Below are 13,803 nucleotides of genomic sequence, written 5' to 3'. Positions count from 1 at the left end.
TTAACAACCTTCCAGAATTCTAGTTATGTTTTATTTTTATTATTTTTTTGACAGGAAAATAAATTGTAAAACGTTGTAACAATGTTTAACAACGTTGTGCGTAGCGGTAATGCACGTGCAGTAGCTCGTATAGTATATAATATGTTTGATTCAGATTGATTCCGTCTTCTGAATCGGTTCACGCGAGTCGCTGAAAAGAACCGATTCAGTAGAACGAATCCCCCGCGAGCCGCTAATAACCGAATGGAAAGTTGGTGGCTGATTCAGAGCGCTGGAGCGCGAGGCACTGGCGCGTGCTCCCCGGTGGATGTTACCGGCTATGGACCGAGCTCGCGGCGCTGTCGTTTCTCCGCTGCAGTCCCGCTGCAGTGCTTTAGCTGTGCTCGGGATTCGGGATGTGTTCTGAAGTGTGTGTTCAGGTCCGCGCTGTGTGTTTTGATCTGCTGGGAGAACTTTAAGATAGATATAGGAGGGGGGTAGAGGAGGGGGGTCGCTGTGCTTGGATCAGTCCGACCACCTGTTAAACGCGCCTGAATGGAAACTATGTCACCTCTGCAGCAAATAAACATCAGCCAGAGCCGCTCCTCATCTATCTCCACCGAGGACACAAAAATGGAGAACAAACGGGTGAGTGAAATGCAGCTGTTTACTGGAGTGCTGTGTGTGTGAGTGTGTGAAGGCATGCATGCTGTTTCTTCAGAACTGTAGTGGGAGATGTTGCTGAGTGTCTGGCATCTGGTCTGGAAGAGGAACCATGCATAAATAATACAAAAGAATACCATTCTTTACCATTGTTTGAAATATCCACCCTAAATCTCATTACATATGTGATTTTTGGCTCTGTGATTTTATTACATTTTTATAAAAGTGGACAGATTTGTAATTGATCATGTTGATTTTCATATTGAATTTCTATCTCTGTACACAGAAAAAGATTTGTTTGGTTTGATATTATTAAATTTACTAAGTTAGATAGCTGTGACTTTGTAAGACAATTATAGTTGTATCAATAGTAATAAAATTAAATTATATGCAGTACAGATAGATAGATAGATAGATAGATCTGGTGTATGGGATATAAAATAGTCTCACAATATTTTAGGGTATTTTAGATAGATAGATAGATAGATAGATAGATAGATAGATAGATAGATAGATAGATAGATAGATAGATAGATATTTAATTTTTTTGTGATATATAGATAGATATTTCAGTTTTTTTGTGATAACAGTAATACAAAATGTTGACGATATTATTACATTCTATACAATATGGCACACCCCTAATAGGGATAGATAGATAGATAGATAGATAGATAGATAGATAGATAGATAGATAGATTGATAGATTGATAGATAGATATTTCATTTTTTCATCTGGTATATGGGACATAAAATAGTCTCACAATATTTCAGGGTATTTTTGCAAGATGTTACTAAAAAATGTTGGCGATATTATGTACAATATGATATGGCACCATGTAAAAGGGATAGATAGATAGATAGATAGATAGATAGATAGATAGATAGATAGATAGATAGATAGATAGATAGATAGATAGATATTTAATTTTTTTGTGATATATAGATAGATATTTCAGTTTTTTTGTGATAACAGTAATACAAAATGTTGACGATATTATTACATTCTATACAATATGGCACACCCCTAATAGGGATAGATAGATAGATAGATAGATAGATAGATAGATAGATAGATAGATAGATAGATAGATAGATAGATAGATAGATAGATAGATAGATAGATAGATAGATAGATAGATAGATATTTCATTTTTTCCATCTGGTATATGGGACATAAAATAGTCTCACAATATTTCAGGGTATTTTTGCAATATGTTACTAAAAAATGTAGATAGATAGATAGAACGACAAATAGGTAGATAAGATAAAATAAGATAATCCTTTATTAGACCCACAGTGGGGAAATTCACAGTTTTACAGCAGCAAAGCGACAGCAAGCCACTCAGTACAAAAATAGATAAAATAAACAGTGCAATATTTACAATTTAAATCATAAAAAGTCAAAAACCTTTATGATTGTATTTATAGATGTAAGATATATATGAATTAAGTGTATGGGATATGGCCCTAAAATAGTCTAACAATATTTAAGTTTTTTTTTTTTTTTTGCGATAATGCTGTTCTTGCCGATATGACAAAGCACTGAATAAAAAAACTATATTTTCAACAATACTCTACTGCAGCAAAATTATTATTATTTATTTATTATTTTATGTGGCGATATTGTTGCATATGATATGATATGGCACACCCCTATTTGAGGTTTTGAACAGATTAAAGGATTGAAGTAAAATAAAAGATACTGGACAGATATCTGTCTCTAGAAGATTTAGGTTTAACAGGAAATCAGAACTGTGAGAATTTTGTCTTTTCTGCAAACAGCAAAAAAGTAGTACCACGATGTCCCAGATAGATAGCTAGATAGAAAGACAGACAGATAGATAGATAGATAGATAGATAGATATATAGACAGACATACAGATAGATAGATAGATAGATAGATAGATAGATAGATAGATAGATAGATAGATAGATAGATAGATAGATTAGTTATGCTTATGTAGGCTACATTCAGGACCTGTGCAGACCACTGTAACTGTGGTGGTATCTTTAATGTTTCATTTGTAGAAACATAACAGTACACGGGTTAGTATATTAGTTTTTACTCATGTTTCTCATGTATACGCATGTATATTATTTTACTTGTCATTTTTTTAACTGTTTCTTTTGGAAAACTAAATGTAATGCATATTTGAAGTAAACAGTTTAAGGACTGTGCTGTATCGATCTCTGTCTGTATATATGTCTGTCTAATTCTAGCACATACAATTTTGTTCTATAATTTAATTATGCCAAAAGTTAATTGTGGATGGCCTAGTTTTGAGCCCCATAATTAGGATACAATTTCCAGGAATTGTTATTGATTTTGATACTTTTTTGTTAATCCAAGTGAGCTGGATTTGACAAGGTGTAAGACTGACCTCATTCTCACCTATATCCTTTATACAAAAACAATCTCTGGGGTCAATCTCTGTGGTGAAAGTGGATCTTCTAAAGCTTTATTTTCAAGCATTTTTTTAGCTGACAGTGTATCTGTGTTTATCAGCCATAACATTAAAACTATAAAGAGTCGTGTAAAGAGCTTTTGTTATCATTTTAACAACATCGGTAGGCAGCGGACAGTCAGTTGTTTAGATGTGTTTGATGAAGATTCGAAGTAGGAGAAATAGAAAAGCTAAATTGTAATGGCTTGATGGCTGTCTTATGGGGTGTTTTTAGAGTGCAATGCTTTGCATCTATCAGCAGTGGTCACAAGAATGTGAGGTAGCAACTGTTGAACTGGCAACCAGGTCAAGGTTGCCAAAGACTCACTGATGTGATCCATGGAGGCACCAGCTCATGACTTACAGGATTTAAAGGATCTGCTGCTAATGTCTTGGTACCAGATACCACAAGATACCTTCAGAGCTCTTCTGTAGTCCATGACATGAGGGGGACCTAGACCTACATAATATTAGGCAGCAGGATCTATTGAGTTTGGGTTTTTAATTTTGGGATGTCAGTAATTACAGTCTGTTTACTGTATGTATTTTACATTATGTGTAATAAAGTGTTGAACAGTCAAAGAGCACCATTTTATTAATTTAGTAAAATAGTAATAGCTATGCGGGGTCGATAATGTACATGTGGTGACATTTATTGTTGTCATAATTACGATAATGTCTAAATAGATAGATGATATAATGCACACTGTTGTAGTTGGTGTGGCGCAGTGAATAACACCACTACCTACTAGTGAGCTACCATTATCATGGGTTTAAACGAGTGGGCTAAGTGCTGCCACTATGATCAGGAGATTGCCGGTTCAAATCCTGTTCATGCAGCTTGCCATCAGCTACCAGAGCCCTGAGAGAGAGAGCAATTGGCTTTGCTCTCTCTGGGTGGGTAGATGGCACTCTCTAACAACATCTCTCCAAAAGGGTGATGTGGATCAGCACAAGGCATCTGTGAGCTGATGTATCAGCACAGAGTCGCTGTGCTTTCCTCCAAGAGCGCTGTGATGCTACTCGGCAATGCCACATCAGCAACAGTTTGAAAACATGTATCGGAGGAGGCATGTGCTAGTCTTCACCCTCCTGGTGTTGGGGGTTAGAGGGACTAGTAATGAGTGGGTTGGGTAATAGGCCATGTAAATTGTGAATAATTGTGAACTGTGAACTGTACCCTGTTCATTGCATTAGTCCATTGTTTTTGAAGTATACTAGTTTTGTACTGTTTAATTTTTTTTTATGTTACTCTTGGTGAGGTAAATGTAATGTATATTTACTATATTTAGGGTGGTGGCAGTTAAGATATGGTTATATAATAAGCATAGTATCACAATATTCAATCGAATCGAATGTCCAAATGATTGAAAATACTCATCACTGTCTGAACCCCCAGGTCCTGCTTTCCTGGAAACTAAGCGTAGATTTGGGTTTTGCTTCTCATTGACATTTGTTCTAGCTTCACCTAGTTTTGGCCTCAATCTGGATCTTTAAATTGGTTACAAAAGTTTATTTGTCTGAGCTCTTTAAAGTGTTGCGTTCAATACTTTGTACAACCCTAGTTGTCACTGCTTCTGATTTGCAGGCGGCTATCAAGCTGATTTGTTCGCTTCCCTGTGGCTTTTATGAGCTGACTCCAATCTGCTGAATCGATTTGTCCAAATAAAGCGAGGGGGAATGAAGCTATAATGGGCTAAATGCATTAAATGCGATGGCATGTGGTGGAGACACACTCCGGATCTTTCCGTACTGAGGCTGCTCAATGAGCCGAAACAAACAGAAGCCTTTTCTTTTTTTTTCTCTCTGTCTCTTTTTTTTTAAACGTCCGGCTGAGAGCCTGTGTGATCTTGCAGAGATTTGTGCGCATAATACAGTACAGCAGGTTTTGTGGCTTGTTGTGGGTATTTACGGTGTGAATTCAGATATAATAGCTCATCAGATGTTGTGGGACAGGCATGTTATTCACTGTAATAACATGTAATTAAAAGTATTAACCTGAGAGGCAGTAGTGGGATTGACGTAATCTGTTTTCTTCATGTGGAGCACATGTACACATTTGAATCAGGTAGATTTTAGGGGAGAATCTTTGTTTTGAGTCACTTATATCCTGCAGTAGTTAGTAAAGAAAATGGAGTGAATAAGTGATTTAAAGTGCCTGTTCACCCTTTTCTGGCTAATTCATGTGTTTTAAAGGACAAAGCGAAGGATGTTACTACATGTAACCTGTAGAACTACACTGAAAAAAATTATGAGTAAAATTTACTTTAAAAAACTTTTGCATCTTTTCAAATTTAAGTAACTTCAACTCAGTTTCAAGACTTATATGTTACATAAAGTAAATAAGTAAACTGAACTTTCTTTTTGCTAGTATACTAAAAGAATGTATTACATGCCATCCATGTGTTGAGACAGTGAGACTTTTTTCTTAAATTTTGAGATTATGTAAATATTTGGATGTGTATTTTAACTAAAATTATATATAATAATATTGTATTAATTAAGTAATTGTAATTAGGTAATATTGTATGCAGAAATTAAGTAAAGGTTGCTAAAAGAAAGAATTGAGTCAGCAAAAATAAATGAAGTAAAGTTTACTAAAAGAAAGGACTGACTAAAGTCCAGTTCACTTATTTACTCTATGTAACATTTAAGTCTTGAACCCGAGTTGAAGTTACTTAAATTTACATGAAATTAAATTTACTTAAAAAAGCGAATGCAGAAAGTTGCTAAACTTTTTTAAAGTAAATTTTACGCATCATTTTTTTCAGTGTAGCTTTTTGTAAGTTCTCATAGTGACTTTAGTAATGCAAATCTAATCTAAGCACTCTATCCTTGTTCTTTTGGTTAAAGCTCTTTAGCATGGTTAATTATGTTCTATATTATATTCTTTCTGTTTTGTTTTGTTTTCTGACGCCCGTTGGGAATGCATGGCTTGTAATGTAATAAGGAGGTGGAAAACTCTTGTCAACAGCGCGTCTCTGGCTTCGTGGTCAGGAGCTGCTAGCCCTGGCGCCCCTGATTGCTAAGGCCTGTCTGAACTGTGCTGTATTTAACGTAATTCCATGTTTACACGGAGGCGAGTTATTTCGGGGATCCCTCTCTCCGGCCTGGAATGTCAGTGGTCAAGCCATCCTGTTTGTCATCGTTGGTTTCATTTGTTGGGTTTTTTTTCTTTTTTTCACTGCCTTTGCGATTTGTCTCACTTCAGCTTACCTCTGTGTGATTTTTATTTTTCCAACAAAGAGTGATTGTTTGAGTTTGGCAGCTACTATAAAAAGAATGAGGGTTTGATGTTTAGTCAAGAACTTAGGATGGTTTAGTTTGTCTTGATCACAAAGTTGACATGGTCCCTTTTTTACCTTCTCAATTTAGCAGCGTCTGTGTTGTTGAGAGGAAATTCTCTCTAATGTGGATTAGAAATGCATTGAATATTTCTTCAGCTGTTTTTTTTTTATGCAAATGAAGTTTGATTTCTACATATATATATTGTGTAATTTTGTGGGACAAATTAAACCCAACAGTAATCAAAGCCTTAATTTAAAGCCTTCCTTAGTGTTTAATACTATATGTACTCGTAACAATACAGATAGTCACAAACCTACATAAAAGCCCAGTCAAGCAAACAACTATAAATAAATAATAATTATACAAATTACTGTGATATATCTCTACACTATCAGAATCTTGAAAAATACAATAATATACTTTTGGAAAAACTGCCCAGCACCACAATGACTCGATTTAAATTTTTCCAGCAAAGAGTGATTGTTTGAGTTTGGCAGCTACTTTATAAAGAATGAGGGTTTGATGTTTGGTCAAGAACTTAAGATGGTTTAGTTCGTCTTGATCACAAAGTCGACATGGTCCCTTTTTACCTTCTCAGTTAAGTGGCGTCTGTGTAGTTGTGAGGAAATTCTCTATAATATGGATTAGAAATGCATTAAATATTTCTTCAGCTGTTTTATTTATTTTTTATTTTTTGCTAATGAAGTTTGATTTCTTTTTGCTAATGAAGTTTGATTTCTTTATATATTGTGGAATTTTGTGGGACTAAGTAAACCCAACTGTAAACCCATCAAAGCCTTAATTGAAAGCCTTAGTGTTTAATACTAGCGTCTGTGTTGTTGTGAGGACATTCTCTCTAATATGGATTAGAAATGTTTTGAATATTTGGCAACTGAAAATATTCTGCTGAAAACTGCAAGAAAAAAGCACTTTTGGAGAATTTATACAGGTCAGTGACTTTGTGCTTGGCGATATACAGGTTTTAATTTCTCCTCCAGCATGCATTTTTCCCATACCACCGTACCACTAGAGGTGCTATGAAGCACTGCGTAGGACAGCGCCGCCAAAGAAGCATACAGCTTAGCAGTTAGCATAACAAGCTAAAACACTGGAGTGACGATAGGTCAGCCTGTGGAGTTAAATGCTCGTCTCATTCTGTCCTGCCTGGAGAACCATTATGTGATATGAGAACAGAACTTTATCTGAGGCGCTACTGTTGCTGTTCCTCACAGTATGAGTCTTTTTGTCTATAAACGAGAGTAAAATAGAAAAACAGCAGCAAACGAAAAATCAAAGCATTCACAATTGTTTTTGAGAAAAAAGGAGAAATGGAAATCTGCAATTGATCCACAGCTCATAAAAAGTTCCTCTTATCCCCCAGACGAGCCCAAAATCGGTCTTGAATCGGTACAGAATCACTTATTTAGTATAAGTGATAAAACTCCCTAAAACAGTGGATATAAGGTGAAAAAACTTCAAGAGCAATAACTATAGCCTTGTCTAAATATATTAATACTGTAGCTTGAAGGAAAATATTAAACCACACTGAACTGAATTAATTTGTTGACTGGAGAACCAATTTAAACATGACTGATAAACATATCTCTTTTTTAAGGTTTCTTGTTTACATTCTTCAGCTGTTTATCTGCTAATGAAGTCTGATTTATTCATATATTGTGTATTTTTTTTGGGACAAAGTAAACGCTTTACTGATCTAAGCTTTCATTTAAAGCCTTTAAAGTGCTTTATATTGTATGTACTCCCTACAGTCACAAACCTATATTAAAGCCCAGTCATGAAAAAATATATAAATAAATAATAATAATAATAAAAATACAGTCATGTATCGCAAAACCTTCAGAATCTTGAATATACCATGATATACATTTTTGAGAATACCACCCAGCACTACAATGTTTATTGAAACCTATATTTCAATTCTTCTCTGATAAGGAAATTTAAAGTAGTTTTGTCCATTGCTGGTGACTCTTGTGATACTAAGGAGTATGGAAGAGAGCCAACAGGGAGAGTCCACAAACATCAGATTTAAGTTCAGGTTTAAATTTTTACACTCTACTCGCATACTAACATAATAAAGTATTCAGCCTCACTGATCACACTTGATATCAGTTTACTACTTCCTCACAAACTGCATTTTTGTCAGGTGAAAGATATGAGCTTTACAGGGCTAACACATGATGTAAGCTGAGGCTTAGCATTTGTTTGTTTATCAAACAATTAAAAAAACTAGCTGCGGATGAAAACAGCTGTCTCTTTGTAAATCTCAGTTCTGAGGTAAATGTATTACTAAAATAGCACTACTTAAATTTACAACGTAAATTCATGTTTAAAATTGCACTGCTAAGATAAATGTGTTGTGCTAATCACACTCACATGAGTAGCACTGCTGAGCTAAATCTATTACTAGAATAGGAGTTCTGAGGTAAATATATTACTGAAATAGCACTGCTAAAGTAAACTCATATGTTAAAATTGCACTTCTAAGATAAATGTACTGCTAATTTGGTTGGTCTGCTTGGATATTAAAAATGTTAAGTGTTCAATAATTTGATTGGTCTTCCTTTAAGTAGGAAGATAATATATCCAACATTTAGGCGGATTGGTTTTGGAATTTATAAAAAATAATAGAGCTGCATTGGACTAAACAACAAAAAATATGTGAGCAAAAGCAGAAAAAAGTGAGTTTTGCATGATGTGTCCCCTTCAAGAAATTTAGAATGCCTATTTTTCAATAAATATCTTGATATGATATTTATGGATAATGTATTGCAAAAAAAACAAATAAAACAAGCAAACAAAATGATACATTACATCGTAAAAACAATATTTTGTCCCATCCCTAATATTTTTCTATATAAAGAAAGCTGGTGTTAAATGGCTGTCTTTACCAAATTGATAGTTATAGTCTGGCATGTTGGATGACTGAAAGAAGATCAGAGAGAACACTGGATTTTGCCTGATGTGTCCAATGTGACTGAGCCTCCCTTTCATAGCCCCATGTGTTCAGTCCCTGCCTCAGTGCTCTAGTGGACAAACACAAGGCTAACCTGCTGCTGCTGAACAGAGATAATAACAATGCAAATCTGCAATTAGCTTTTCATATTATATCTTAAACAGTGCATATCACATTGTATTTTTTTCCTATCCAGACATGCACACTTACCAAAGCAGCATATTTACCAAAGCAGTTTATTTTCACCATTTTCCTGCTTTAATTAAAGAAGCTGTTTTTGTTAGTATGCCTTTAAGAGTGCCCTCTATTGTGCTTCATTCAGAAAGAAGCTCAGACTGAAACAAAGGCTGAATGTCTTCAGTGCTGACCAGTAGGCCTAGTCAGAACTGGGGACTGTTGTTTTGGTGACAGCATAAAATACTAAATACTGACCCGTTTAGGTTTCGCAGCTTATTATTCATATTATGGATAATGTCGCTTTCCTATGAAAAACACTTATCTCCATTTTTGTCGATTTTTAAATTTCTACATAATTCGAACAGACAAACTGTCTCTTACACTGTACCAAAATGTCTTGATGAACAGACCAATAAAAACTCTTCAAAATGACCTGTAATAAACTCTTTAGCGACGATATGCACTGGGAAGTTAAGTAGGAGTAAGGATTCTGGGTGTGCTATATATTATTGTATGCAATAATATCACAGAAAAATTAACAATAAAAAAAATCTTGAAAGCAGTCTATTTAGTATTAGTTTACAACAATTTTGTATTAGTTTACAAGAATACAAATACCGTTACATACCGAATTCATGCTTTTAATCCCAGAAAAACGCTCTTATTTACCTTTTAAAAAGCCATTTAAATGCCTGATTAAAGGGCCGATTACTGTTGTTTTGCTGTTTTGAGTACTTGACGCTGACTCAGCTCTTGATCGGTCCGGACGCGAGTGATGTCATGGGCCCTGCGTTGTTTAATGCTGCAATATATATTGCTGAATAAAGCACATTTGCAATGTAAAAATTTTCCAATATCGTGCAGCCCTAATATATGGAGATTTTTGTAGGGCATTATTAGTATCATGATATTCTGGATTATTGACTTCTGTTACAGTTATCTGATAAAATTCCTGTTTTTTTTAATATCTCAGTTAGGGCTGTGCTATATCATATCATATGCAATAATACAATTTGATTTGATTTGAAAGGTGCTGGAAAAACTTGCAAATGGACCTTAGAAGTGCTTGAAATGTACCTTGTGAAAGGTGTATAAACAGTGTATTTAGGGGCATATTGCCTCACTTCCCCCCAAATTTAATGAGAGACACATCTGCAAATCAAGGCAAGATAGAGCTTCGATCAAGGGACAAGAGTGAAGCACACATTCAGCAAACTCTGAAACTTCAGTCTATCTTTAGCTTGTGGGGAAAACTGCTCAGGATAGACAGTTAAGTAGTGAGTAGAGTGTTGGCCTCAAATTCTGGTCATTCATGCTCCACCTCCAGCAGTCAGAAGAGTGGAATTTTGCTGGTGAGTGATTTAAGGTCATGTTGTGGATTGGATGGTGTCTCTCGGAAACACTGCCCGCTGCAGGCTCCCTGTGGAAATTGGAAATTGTTTGTTTCTCAAAACCAGGCGGTGGAACGCAGGGTACTTCCTGACTGTCCTCCTCCCTGCTTTGATGCAGTTGCGAGAAAAAAAAACCTGTTCCTGTGCATGTGTTTATGTATTTATAGATTAAAACAAAAAAAGATAGACGACATTTCTGAGGAAGACTAAAGGCTGTACATATTCTTCCCACGCTCTGAGAGTTTGATTTCCAAGAATTACTAGAGAGCTTTAGAGGTGAGATACAGCTCTGAAAAAATAAGAGACCACTTCAGTTTCTGAGTCAGTTTCTCTGATTTTGCTGTTAATAGGTATATGTTGGAGTAAAATTTACTGAAAACATTTCTCCCAAATTCCAAATAAACATATTGTCATTTATTTGCAGAAAATGAGAAATAACAAAAAAGATGCAAAGCTTTTAGACCTCAAATAATGCAAAGAAAACAAGTTCATATTCATAAAGTTTTAAGAGTTCAGAAATCAATATTTGGAGGAATAACCTTGGTTTGTAATCACATCTTAGCATGTTCTCCTCCACCAGTCTTACACACTGCTTTTGGATAAATTTATGCCACTTCTGGAGCAGTTCAGCTTGGTTTGATTGCTTGTGATTATCCATCTTCCTCTTGATTATGTTCAATTTAGTTTTTTTATCTAGTAAAATCAAAGAAACTCATCATTTTAAGTGGTCTCTTATTTTTCCCAGAGCTGTATATAAAGAAATATTTATTTCTCTTCATTAGGCCTCAACTGGCAATTTATGTGAATAAATGTTAACCCTCTATGCCATGGTGTTTTCCTCACCACTTTTTTTGGTTATTTTTAAATTATATTATTTATATTTAAATGTATTATTATTATTATTATTTGTAAAAAAAATATTATTTGTATTTGTTAAAAGTGGTGTGAAAAAGTATTTGCCCCATCATAATTTTATATTTTAGTGCATATTTGTCACTCTTACATGTTTCAGATCATCAAACAAGTTGAAATATTAGTCAAAGACAACACAAGTAAACACAAAGTGCAGTTTTTAAATGAAGGTTTTCATCATTAAGGAATTAAAAAAAATCAAAACCTACATGGCTCCTTAACCTAATAACGGGTTGTTTCACTATTATCAGCACCAACTGCAATCAAGCATTTCAGTAACTTGCAATGAGTCTTTTACAGCACTGTGGAGGAATTTTGGTCCACTTTTTTTACAGGATTGTTGCAATTACGCCACATTGGAGGGTTTTGAAGCTTAACCCACCTTTTTTAAGGTCATGCCACACCATCTCAATAGGATTCAGGTCAGGACTTTGACTAGGCCACTCCAAAATCTTCACTTTGTTTTTCTTCAGCCATTCAGAGGTGGACTTGCTGGTATGCTTTGGATCATTCTTCTGCTGCAGGTCACAAACAGATGGCTGGATATTCTCCTTAAGAACTTTTTGGTAGACAGCAGAATTCATGGTTCTATTTATCACAGCAAGTCTTCCAGGTCCTGAAGCAGCAAAACAATCCCAGACCATCACACTACCACCACCATGTTTTACTGTAGGTGTGAATATGTTGTTTTTCTAAAATGCTGTATTACTTTTGCACAGAGAAAATGGGACACATACATTTCAAAAAGTTCATCTTTTGTCTCGTCAGTTGACAGAATATTTTCCAAAAGTCTTGGGGATCATTAACATGCCTTTTTATAACATGTTCTTTTTGCTCAGCCGTAGTTTTTGTCCTGGCACTCTGTCATGCAGTCCAACACTTTAGAAATGGCTTTATATCCTTTTCCAGACTGATATATCTTAATTTCTTTTTTCCTCATTTTTTTGTTCCTGAATTTTTTTGGACATTAGCATTATGTCTGGCTTATATCCTTAGTATATTTTGGTCTACTTCACTTTGTCAGGCAGGTTCTATTTTAGTGATTTCTTGATTGAGAACAGGTGTGGCAGTAATCAGGCCTGGGTCTGGCTAGGTAACTAGCATTTACAGTGGACTAGTGCTGGGCGGTATACCGGTTCATTCAGTATACCGCGGGGTGAACTTGAACCGGTATGTGTTTCTCTCATACCGCCATACCGCTAGAGGGCGCTGCGGAGCGTCGTGCGGAGCAACACCATCAAAGAAGAGAGTCAAACGGTCTAGCTCCCTCCTGCAGAGAAATCAGAACAGCTCCTGCTGCTGTTTCTACTGTATGAGTGTTTTTATCCCAGTAAAATAGAGCAGTAACTACAGCCCTTTTAAATATATTAATACTGTAGCTTGAAGGATCATTCAAATAGATTTTTTAACTGGAGAAAGAAGGTAATTGTAGCTGATTTAAATACTGTAACGCCTCGAATAGCTTCAGAGCTTTTGAGAAATATCTCTTTGAATACTTAAACATTGAGTATTTTAGGTTTGTTTACAGTGTTTATGAAACTATTTGCTAAAATATTTAATTTGTAAAGGGAGCCATGGTAAATTTGCTAGCGTATCTATTTTTAAGGTCTATTGTTTACATTCTTTAGCTATTTTTCTGATAATAAAGTCTGATTTCTTCATATATTGTGCAATTTTGTGGGACAAAGTAAACCCTATACTAATCAAAGCCTTAATGTAAAGCCTTAATGTTTAATGTTATATGTACTCCTAACAGTACAGTAACTCACAAACCTATATTAAAGCCCAGTCATGCAAAAAATAATAATACTTTTTTACCGTGATATACCGTGAAACCTTTAGAATCTTGAAAAATACCATTATATGCATTTTTGGCCATAACGCCCAGCACTACAGTAAAGGCTTTTGTGAACAGAGTTACAGAGCTCATTCAGAGCATGCTCCATAAAAACACATAAGCCCCTTCCTCAAC

At 35.2% G+C, this 13,803-nt stretch overlaps 1 protein-coding gene across 1 annotated transcript in view; it reads left to right on the top strand.

The window, feature by feature from the left end:
• Nucleotides 1-282: 282 nt before the first annotated feature.
• LOC103036999 (rho GTPase-activating protein 20) overlaps nt 283-13,803 on the top strand; it is a 53,090-nt gene continuing 39,569 nt past the window's right edge. Inside the window, exon 1 of the mRNA XM_007254821.4 lies at nt 283-627. Within this exon, the coding sequence (XP_007254883.3) occupies nt 535-627 (93 nt within the window). The 5' untranslated portion in view covers nt 283-534. The remainder of the gene's footprint in view (nt 628-13,803) is intronic.

Source organism: Astyanax mexicanus, chromosome 21 (assembly GCF_023375975.1).
Source record: "Astyanax mexicanus isolate ESR-SI-001 chromosome 21, AstMex3_surface, whole genome shotgun sequence".
NCBI lineage: Eukaryota > Metazoa > Chordata > Actinopteri > Characiformes > Acestrorhamphidae > Astyanax > Astyanax mexicanus.
This window is presented reverse-complemented; position numbering and strand designations above follow the sequence as displayed.